The 10,752-nt window shown below is 57.3% G+C and overlaps 1 protein-coding gene across 1 annotated transcript; it reads right to left on the reverse strand.

Annotated features, from left to right (window-relative positions):
* Positions 1 to 530: 530 nt before the first annotated feature.
* On the reverse strand, positions 531 to 10,648 carry LOC122375655 (carboxyl-terminal PDZ ligand of neuronal nitric oxide synthase protein-like). The gene is made up of 2 exons (XM_043355130.1): positions 9,591 to 10,648; positions 531 to 1,563 (listed from the first exon to the last, which is right to left on the reverse strand). The coding sequence occupies exons 1-2, from the start codon at positions 10,356 to 10,358 to the stop codon at positions 1,171 to 1,173; spliced, it is 1,161 nt and encodes a 386-aa protein (XP_043211065.1). The 5' UTR covers positions 10,359 to 10,648; the 3' UTR covers positions 531 to 1,170.
* Between the last annotated feature and the right edge of the window lie 104 nt (positions 10,649 to 10,752).

Consider the following 10,752-nt stretch of genomic DNA (forward strand, 5'->3'; position numbering starts at 1 on the left):
AATCGCAATGAATAGCGTAAAAGATTATCTATTTATTTAATCATAGACCTCTGTATATACCAACCGCATACACAGGCCTAAAATGTAATTCATTGAAAGACATTTCGCGTCACATAACGCCTGCGTGACGGATCTAATGACGGGTCTAGCGCGCCTGCGTGACGGGCGGTCTGCGAGCTGCATCTCATCACATGCACGTATGTCTACCAGGACCTATGCCGACTCAGTTAATGACCTGATAAGGTCGCCGAAGTTTAACCACTCTGCACACTACTAATGGCAAGTGAGTTCATATTGTCAACCCCCATGTCCGGCTCGTCCCGATCGCGTGGAGCGTCCGTCTCCTTTTCCCGGACCTGTGGCCTGTCACCAGGCGCAGTGAATGTCCGTCACTGACAGCTCGGACGACCCTGTGTCCCCTTAAGCCCGCACAGTTACCCCATCCGTGACCCCCAGCCCGGTGACTTTCCACGAACCCCAGTCACTGCTGCCTCAGAAATCGACCCGCAGCGGCGCAAAACTGGCCTGGAGATGATCACGAATGTATTTATTCCGCTCACTCAGCCTCTATAGTCTCGATATGTATGCAACACTGTACATCCCGCCGAGCCAGGCCGGCCGGCCGGACGGTCGCCCGGCCGACCGGTCGCTGGATCGCATCCCATGGTTAGTATGGCGAGCCAAAGCGCGCCTTACACATTACACGTATATCATACACGGCTCACTCCGCACGGCAAGTTAGGACCACTTTAATACACACACAATGCATTATATATTCACCGGCGCGGACGCACATCAGCACACAGTTAACACAGTTACCCAGTCCCGAGCGGAGCGATGTCGGAACAACAGCCACAGCGATCACATCTCGCGGCGCCGCGCCACCGGCGTCACGCGCATCACGTCACTAAACTACAACACCGCGTCACGTCACGTCACGTCGTCACGTCACGTCACTACAACACCGCGCATCGAGTCGAGTCCTGAGCGAGCGCCAGTCTTTCCACCACCGGCTCTCCACCACCGGCTCCGAGCATATCATATGAACACAGGCTTCACCGGGCAGTGGCATCGGGCGAGCGCGCCCGGCGGACGGCCCACAGCCGAGAGGCTCGCCTGCGCGAGGCTCTGGTGTCGGGCCGTCCGCTCCGACCGGTCCTCCCCCCGTCCTCATAGAGGACTCTGGAGGACGGGCGGCCGCCGCACCAGCTGCGGCTCCGGCTGTGGTTCAGGCTCTGGCTCCGGTTCCCGGTCCTCGTCCGGCCAGCCCTCCCGCTCGAGTTGTTCGATGGCCTCGCTCATCATACAGAGCTCGGCGTCGATGGACGAGCCATTGGAGGAAACGGCTCGGTGCAGCTCCTCGCAGCTGACACTGGCGGAGCTCGCCGAGCTGGCGGAGCTCAGGTCCAGCTCGTGTTCCACGTCGTCGGCGCGCAGCTGCGCCATCAGCTGGCGCACGTGCGCCAGAAGCGCCCGGTTGTGCGAGGCCAGCTGGTGAGTGCGCGACTGAGCCTCCAGACGGGCGGTGGTCTCCGACTGAAGCTTGTCCCGCAGCAGGTGCACCTGAGGAAGAAAGAAGAACGCGGTCAGGTCACCGGCTCACAAAGCACGGGTCATAGGGCCGTCAGATAACCGACTCACAATAGCGCTCACAATACCACCGCAGGTTGGGTCAGCAGCTCACAATATCATCATGGGTCAGGTCACCGACTCACAATGCCTCTCGGGTCAGGTCACCGACTGAATACCACAGGCTGCTGCATGCCATCCCACAGGGCAGCGCCCTACCCATCAGACACAGGACATACTCGACCACAACATGGCTTCATTACCGTTCACACGCAAACGCCGACCACCGACACGGAAGGGGACGCTGGCCTGGGCCGGGAAACGCTCACCGGCGCGGCAGTCGGGGACACCAGCGAAGCGGGGCGCGCCGCCACCGCCGCCGCCGCCGCCGCTCCCATGCACTCCGGACAGGGAAGCGTACATCGCGCACCGGCCGGCCGGCTGTGCCGTCGCCAGACAAGGTCACACGCCCGGCCGGCCGGCCAGGTCGCCGGGGCTGGACCATTGGCGCGGCTAACGACCCCGCCGGCGCAGTCATTACAGAGGAGGGGAGGGGAGGGGCGCGGCACACAGGATATCAGACGGCACGGCACGCTACACACACGACACACGCGTCCCGACACGGTACGGCGCGGTGGTGGGATAGGCCGGGATAGAGCTCTCGTGACGTCTGGTTTAGAGAAGTGTTGTACAAGTGTTGTAGTTAATGCAGTGCAAGCAGACTAAAATGAAACGCTCAGACTAGGTTACGGAACTTGTGTAGCTGCCAACGCCATGGAAACTAGCTAAGTGGGCCGCATTAAGTTCAACTCCACAACAACAGGGCCCTGGCACCGTCCGTTGTTTGCTCCGACGCACACAACTGGTCTGCGCCATTACAAGTCAACACCGCCCCGCGAGTCTGCGTGCCACTCGGCGTATGGAGGAAACTGAACACCGGAAATTCGCTGGGTGGTGACTCAGACTGCGCGGTGAGTTCGGTGAACGTCCTGCAGACCCTGAGTCCCCACAGCGAGTTCAACGTCGAGTCAACCCTAGCGCCAGCCGACTCCGACTCGGCTGACTCTAGCGCCACTACTCGGACTCCGACTCGGCCCTGACCCCGCCTCACCCACCGCCACCGCTGCCGCCGCCGCCGCCGCCTCGCGCGCGCCGGTCGCCCGCGGCGCAGGTGGTGTAGGCAGGAGCGTCCCTGCGCCCGTGTGGCGTCGTCACAGACCGACAGCGAGAGATCGATATTGAATGTCCGCCTCAACCGGCCAGTGGCGGACCTAGCCGGATGGTGGCGAGTGGACACGTGTGCAGCGCGTGCACAGATGGGAATGCTGTTTAGGACGCCTGCCTAGGGACGCAAGGGACGGCAGGACGCAGGGGACAGTCATAAAGGACGTGGGGGGTGATGTGAGGACGCGCGGAGGCAATCACAGAACACCTGAGTTCGTTGTAAAACGCACACTTGTGGACTCTGAGATCAGCCAGTGAGGCCCAAGACAACGGGGACGCTCACCAACCACCGGTTACCACTCCAGGACCAAGGACCGCAGCTCGACCAGACAGGACCCAACCGCTACAATCACGCCTCTCAGCCATGACCTGTGACCTCAACGGGACCCAAATGAGTCAGAGACCGCCCACGGGGCTAGTGACCTCACCATCAAACCCCGCAGGCCAGCCACGACCGGCCCATATCGAGCCGTGGGAAGTGACCGCCGCGAAAAACGCTACCGTGCAGGGACGCCGCCGCCGATTATTTAGAAAGGTTCGCCGCTATGGATAGTTGCCGAGCAAGGTAAATCGGCGAATGCTGATTTTCCTGACTGGTTGGCGCTTTGAGGCTGATTTACGGTCACCAGGAGTTTTACCAAGAGGTCGGTCCCGTTATAGTCTATTGTGGGGCGATAGGCTGATAGGAAAGAAGCGGAACAGCGCCGGGAACCACCCCGTCCGTGTCTTGTCGTCTACCGACATGACAGTCTGTCTGTCAGTCTGTCTGTCAGTGGCACGACGGCTGACAAACAGTAGTCAGCCGAGGCCACTCCCTGGTCATTGAAACATGACCGTACATAGCCGCGTTTCATAAGCAGCACATCAGCTGATATGCAGAATCAAATTAAACGGCACTTGACTACAAGTGCAAATGCAAGCAGCCACCGAACACTGGGCATAAATCCCTGTGGCCCGGCTGGCAACACCGGAATCGGCATCAATATGCTAGCATATTGAGCAGCGTCCAGTGCTCCTTATCAAATATATCGAATATTTAACAGCCCTACACCGTGACGGATTATGCGTCTTCGAGCAGGGATGAACGTATGCGGGATTGCTAGACATGGAACTGCCGTCGATTACCATTCAGTGTATGCGGGGAATCATTTGCGAATGAGGCCCCCAACGCATTAAATGAGCTACACGGAGCCCCTCAACCGGTTGACAGGGGCCGATGAAGGGTCGCCTGAGTTCGTCAGGGGTCGCTAGGGGTCAGCACGAGCAGAGGAGCGGCTCAGGTCAGCCGTCAATCAGTTCTGACAGGTCCGATTTCACAAACACCAGGTGCCGTCGGCAGGGAGACCAGGCCACAATAACATCCTACACCGGGCAGGGGATTGAACCCAGCCGCCGGAAACCAGAGCTAGGGAGAGAATCAGAGCAGATCAGACCAGCTCGGACAGACGATCGAACAGCCATCAGATGAGACAGGACAATCGATCGACTGTCAGACGATCGAACAATGGCCGCCATCGGAAACCGGGACGGCTTCGACCGGTGATAGCCGAACCCGAATGCCGACAGACAGACGAGACTGTTTTACCGGCAGAATCGGCCTCCCTGAGATTGAGGACAGGACATGACCCTTTGTCGCCACAAAACACGCAGCGACGCCCCTCTGAGCATAGGTGAAACGTCCGCTGTTGGCGGCTGTGCATGATCAATGACTTGATCGGTCTGCCAGACTGACTGAGGCCAGACTGACGGCCTGGTTAGACTGGTCAGTCGGACCATCAGTCTGACGGGCCCGGTCGGTCACCAGGCGGTCGAAGGACTGGAGATTTGGGAGGCAGCTTTGACCTTCAGGTGTCCTCTGCGCGGCCGGCTAGGGTCGGGCCGGGCCGGGCCGGGGCCGGGCGGATTGGTCCTGGCCCCAGACACACCGGCCCAGCCCCGGCGCCGGGAATTAACAAAAACAGGGCACCGGCGGGACTGTGGTAATGGGCTGATGGATCCGCTCCATCTACAGTGGAGCGTCAAAAACACGGGCGGCAGTCGCAGACAATAAAACCAGACGTAAAAACACCACCATAAGCCGCTATAAGGACGGCAATCAAACTATCACGGCGACCAACAAAACAAAACAACATCGACAAATACATGAAGCCGAAAACAAGACCGGTGGCGGGTGAACTTTGCAGCCGGCCGCTTCACGTCGGAATACCGGGAAACATGAAATCAACTCGGAATAACCCGGACAGAAGCAAACCGGCTAGTGAAGCACGGTTGGTTATATAAAGACTGGACGATCAACAAATGCTAATACGGCCGTCGGCCATGGTATGTTGTTTACAAAATGGAACGACCTAAGCCGGCGGATAAGAAGACAAGCCGACAGCACGGGAGTGACATTAACTACCTTCACCAGTCATTAGCTGTGATGTAAACAATCAACATCGAAACAAGGATGTTCTAGAAAGTAGAATATATGCCGGCGAACAATTTAGAAACATGCGAGAGCCCGGTCACACTGCCTCAAGTGTCCCATCCTTCGTGACCGAGGGTTTGTGCTGGATAGTAAAATCAGAATCACAATTCGTTAGATTTGTGTTTTACTTTTGCAAACAGACCGAAGTCGCGTGTTGATGACAGTTCGCAAGTAGGTAGCTGCCTTCAATAACACTACCCGGATATACCAAACACAGAACAGCCACATCCCAATCCCCAAATCTGTCCTGGGTCAACGCGGACGACCATAAAAAGGGCCTAGCCCGTCACATTGGAACGCCGCCCGACCGGTCCCGCCCGGTCCGAACGGAGTCCGGTCCGTCTGGATCGCGGACCACCCCGCCTGGATCGCGGGTCCAACCGGCCCGGATCGCGGTCCACCGTCCAACAGCGCTGGATCGCGGGTCCGACCGGCCCGGATCGCGGTCGAACAGCTGAGGAAGGTGTCCCAGCCGACCCGAGGTGCCACTCTGAGTCCGCGGGGTGCCGATAAGCGGATAACCGACCAGCGGCGCCGCTCAGACGGCCGAGAGCCGCTGAGGAACGCGGGGACAGAGAGAAAGGGAGGGAGTGGAGTGGGAGGGCCGGCGAGGGCGAGGGCGAGGGCGAGGGCGAGGGGTGTGGGCGGACAGGCAGACAGCGGGTTCTGAGAGCAGCTGGAGGAACACCGGCCAGCCGCGGGGAGAGTGAAAAGACCAGAATGGCGGCCTCCATGGAACCCATTATCCGACACTCTGATAAACGAGCCGCAGAGGGGTGGTTCCAGGACGACCATCATTCCATCGGCGCGGCAAGAGAGCAGCTGGTACTCGAAAACACCACACAAAGAATGTTGTTTTCCACACCCCAGCCCAGAAGGGACCGCCGCACCAACCACCTCCCCACACCAGCCGCCCATCGCAGAGTCACAGAGTTCACCTGAGCCCGGCGGAAACGATCGGCCCCGGGCGGAGAGCGCCGGAAATGAGCCGATGACGTCACAGCCGTGAGGTCAGAGGTCGCCGCCGCCGCCGAGTCAGGTCCTCCAATATTCCCGGTCACGGCGCACGCAAAACGGGCCGTACCCAGGACAATGGAGCGGCTACAATGGTGCCATGGCGACCAAGGACATGGTGAATAGGATACAATGGCAGGAATAGAGTCCGTTTGGCGGCGGACGGTTGGTGGACAGAACCAATTAACACGGTCAGTGCGCTCGGACACAGCGGTAAAACGAGCAAGGAAAACAAGGCAAAGTGATTCGGTCTACTTCAATCATTAATGACATTCGCCCTATCTATGCTGGACATGCATGCGGGATGGATGCAGCTACGTAAATTAATCAGACAGGTATGTGGGTGTCCAAAAACACGGGTGAATGGACTTTCACCTTGTTTTTTCGTCGATCTCATCGACCAGGGAGGGTAGGTAGGCTGGGGTGGGGCGGGGGAGGGGAGGGGGGGGGGGGGGGTCGCGAAGCACGCCTGGAATTTCCGCCAGGTGCCACGGGAAGGACGCCGCGAGTCAGAACTCGCTACCCCGTGCCTGCCACGTGTCTGAGCCCGTGCCGGCCACGTGTATCGTGCCAATAATTATGAAACCTGCCCTCTCCATCGCTTCAAAAACACGGTCCTGCTGATCAGGGCCCTCGGTCAGCGCGGTCAGCGGACGGCGAGTGCTGAGGGTAGCGCTGATCGCGCGGGGTCAGCGCCAAACAGCGGGTCGATAACCGACCTGAAACACCGGTCAGTCGCCCCGAGAACGAACCCTGAGCTAGCTCTGAGTCATGAGTGTGCTCCGAGTAAGCTCTGATCAAACTACGAGCGAGCAACGAGCGGAACCTGATCAAGCTCTGTCTCTGCACGAACTTCGAGCGAGATAAGAACGAGCCGTGAACGAGCTGAGCATGTTCCGAGCAACATCCCGAGTGAGCTCGGGGCAGGCCACGTGCGCGTGTACCTTGAATGAGATCAAACTAATCCCACGCTGAGCCTCAAGCGGATCGGGATTTTCGGGGAAGCTCGCCGGTCGTAGCGAGAATCCTAGCGAGATGACCTACCAAGCAAGGCCGCGCTTGCCGCTTAGCCCACCCCACCGGTTTGGACAGAGCTGCCACCGAGCTGCGGGCGGAGGCGGGGGCGGTGACTCACCGCGCCGCCCCCGCCAGCCAGCTCCAAGACGGCTGCGGCGGCGGGGGCGGCGGCCGCGCTGCGAGCGAATCGCGTGCACGGCCCCGCATTCACTCTCCGTCCGCACAGGGTCAGACGCAGTTAGTCAGCGCACGAGCGCGCGTGCGTGACAGAAATCACGGGCCGCTGCAGTCGGAAGTAAATTACTCATTGAGGTAGTGGCAGACATGTGGAAAACAACCGGAGTTTCTGATCTGCTCGAGGTAATGACTTCTGAGGATCGTAACGCGATCTTCAGCGAACAAAGCAAATGGCCAAAGTAGGTAGGTGATCAACGAGAAGAGAACTGCAACCACAAACTAAAGAGTTATTCAATCAAAGTTGCTCCACAACTACTGCCTGTTCTCACAGATATCGAAGTTACTCCAGCTGAGTGTAAATGCATGAAACGTGCTTCTTTTGGCCCACAACCGAAAGCGATTTCACATGCGCCACCGATCTGATGGGAATGGTGGGTTTCTCACACTGAATAGCGACTTTGTTCGTGCACGAAAAAAAAAAACACTGAGTCTCAATTAATGAGCTGTGAAAGCCGGCCTGACCAGGTCCGTGCGATACGAGCTACAGCCGAGAAAGTGGCGGACACCAGTACTGAGGGCACGCCGTACCTCCTTTCGTATTCAGCTGTATACATACAGGCTGATCTGGAGGCGAGCGAATTTTGCAATAGCACGACAGAACGACGGTAGGCGGGTCATATCGCTGGTCACAGGGTCCGGCCGGGGAGGAAAGTGGGTCCGGCCTGCCCTTTGTGAACCGTCATCGATCAGTAGCGCGGTGCGAATACCTGTGGCGAGCGATAAAGAACAACTGAAGAGAATGTCGCCCAGGTAGGTAAGGAGTAAGTGAGCTAAAAAGGCTATCGTCTAATGAAAATGCAATGTCGCATACTCGGAATGTTGCATCGTCGAAGGATGAATGGACATGCAGCGCAAATGTCACTATTAGTCATAGGTACTTGCTGTTAGTCAAGTTCGTCAAGGCATGGAAAACATGACTCAGGTGCGCCAACAGCATACCTGTCGCATTAGTCTAGACGTTAGTCGTCACAAATGGTCAGGTAGGTACGCTCAACTTCCGCCGACTGCCGACCTAGCAAATGACCCAAGGAAGAAAGCCGAAACCATTCATTTTAGTGCCTTATCTATTTAGTTAGTTCGTAGGTACCCACTTAACCACGGCATCAAATAGTTCGGGTACCCCAAATAGGCAAAAATTCACAACGTCGCTACACCATAACACTGTCTGATTTCTACTGTCTGATTTCACCGTTCAAAAAACGCTGGTCGGCAATTACGAACTACCATAGCGCAACTCTCTCCTGATGGTTGGAACATGTGTAATAGCGCGTATCCTGTCGGCTGTCCCACGAAGCGCCAAAAGAACTTCAATCACAGCCCGGATTACATTGGTAGTAGGTACTAAAAGATACCTATGGTCCCAGAGAGGGAAACTTGTTCTATTCGCAAGGCCCGCGTGATTACCAATACCTACAATAAGCTACAAGGACGTATGGGAAGAAAGATCCTCTTAAGCTGGAAAGATCAACAAACCAGCTCTACAGGCACGTCAGGTGTGATCCCACAAATGTCACGGAACAGAGAAAGAATCGTGAAGCAGTCCTGGGTCACGAAACAATACATACAGCCCCGACCAAGCACGGGTATACCCTGTGTTGGACCGTGTATAACGGGGTAAACGGACCACCGAACACTACCGAATCCTGAAATCGGAGTTCAAGTTTACTGTCGAACTTTCGAAGGAGCTCCGGGATCTAGAGGGTACGGATAGCGAGCTGGGATTTGGGGCATACGGCCGCACATAGCGGTCATCCGATGCCCCCCTAAGATGAGGACTTTTCGGATAGCCACCGGTGCAGCGTTGAGGCTATCTCGAGATGACAAAAGCCACACGACATTGCTTGAGCAGCCCCAGCACGGAGTTTGATAATGGCGAGGAGAGAAGTGAGGGAATATACTTCCTTAAATGACCTAAGTTGACGTAAATGACCAAAAGAATGAATGACAAATGAATGGGTGACTGAAGGGAATAAATGGAAGGACACACACAAAAACAGAGGTATGTTGATCGGACAGTCCCGCTCGGGGCCGGGCGCGTGTCGTCAGGTAGGTAACTGACCTGTTCCAGTGCCTCCCGGGTGAGCGATTGCTGCTGCTCCAGCTGTTCCTTCATCAGCTGCCACTCGTGGTGTCGCGAGAGCGGCGCGCCGGCTTCGGGCAGGGTCAGCGCCGATCCCAGCGGGTCGGCCAGCGGAGAGGTCATCAGGCCCGTCGGCCGGTCACTGCCGTCATCACCCAGCGGCCGGGCCAGCGGCTGCAGCGCCGGACCCAGGTCGTCGCACGAGCTGTACAGACTCGGCGGACGGTCTCCGTGCAGCTTGTAGCAGACGTCGAACGCCTGCCCGATGGTGCGCACCACGCGAGTGGCCGTGTTCGTCTTGGAGGCCTTGAACACGGAGCACTTGAACACGTTGGACTGATGGTCGCGAGCGATGTAGCTGAAGATCTTCATGTCCTGCGAGTCGTGAGACACGTAGAAGATGCGGTGGATCGGGAGCAGCGTGATGAGATCCTGGCGCTCGTCCTTGGTCATCTTGACCAGCTTGCGTTTCTTCAGCTTGCGCATGATCTCGACGCCGTCGGTGCAGACGGTGATCTCCACCTTCTTCTTCTTGATGGAGCGGGCCTTGTACTCGTAGCGTATCCGGCGCATGGCCGACACGATCTCGAGCCGCGTGGTCGGCCGAGGGATGTCCAACGTGCCGATCAGCTTGGCCCGGAACGTGATGCCGTCGTCAAAGTCGGCATCTTCGTGTAGTGGCACGCGCAGGTCGTAGTCGTCGTCGTTTTCCGTGGCCTTCTTGGTGAGAACGCTGACGATCGTCATTCTGACTCCGTTGGCGTTCGGATTCGGAATAAGATGTAAAATCACTGGTCAGTTATCGGCCAGAAAGGTCCGAGGTTGACGACGAGGTCAGTCCAACTGATAGCCGAAACGATGTTTTTGTTCACAGGCAGTCCAGCGATATAATTCTGAGTATGATTTCACTGAAATAATCACTGATCAGCAGCGACCAGCACCGCGCGCACGACCGTCAGGCACCGGCCCGACGGCAACAATGCCTCGCGCGGCGCGCTGTGACCGAAGGTCATGCGGCCTCCAGCTGGGGCACAGCTGATTGGTCGAGAATGAAGATTTTTTCCTCAACTTTAATATGTCCTGCAATAGTTTGGAGAATTTTTTTTATTATAGGATACGCATGTTTTCAAAGTAAATATAT

This window comes from Amphibalanus amphitrite, unplaced genomic scaffold (genome assembly GCF_019059575.1).
Source record: "Amphibalanus amphitrite isolate SeventyFive unplaced genomic scaffold, NRLGWU_Aamphi_draft 001888F_arrow, whole genome shotgun sequence".
Classification (NCBI taxonomy): Eukaryota; Metazoa; Arthropoda; class Thecostraca; order Balanomorpha; family Balanidae; genus Amphibalanus; species Amphibalanus amphitrite.

Bases quoted from the DNA above. Each gene is read 5' to 3' on its own strand.
- LOC122375655 (XM_043355130.1), bottom strand. From the start codon at position 10,358: ATGACGATCGTCAGCGTTCTCACCAAGAAGGCCACGGAAAACGACGAC. The intron at 1,564-9,590 runs GTCAGTTACCTA...TTTCTTCCTCAG, and splicing joins CCCGGGAGGCACTGGAACAG to GTGCACCTGCTGCGGGACAA.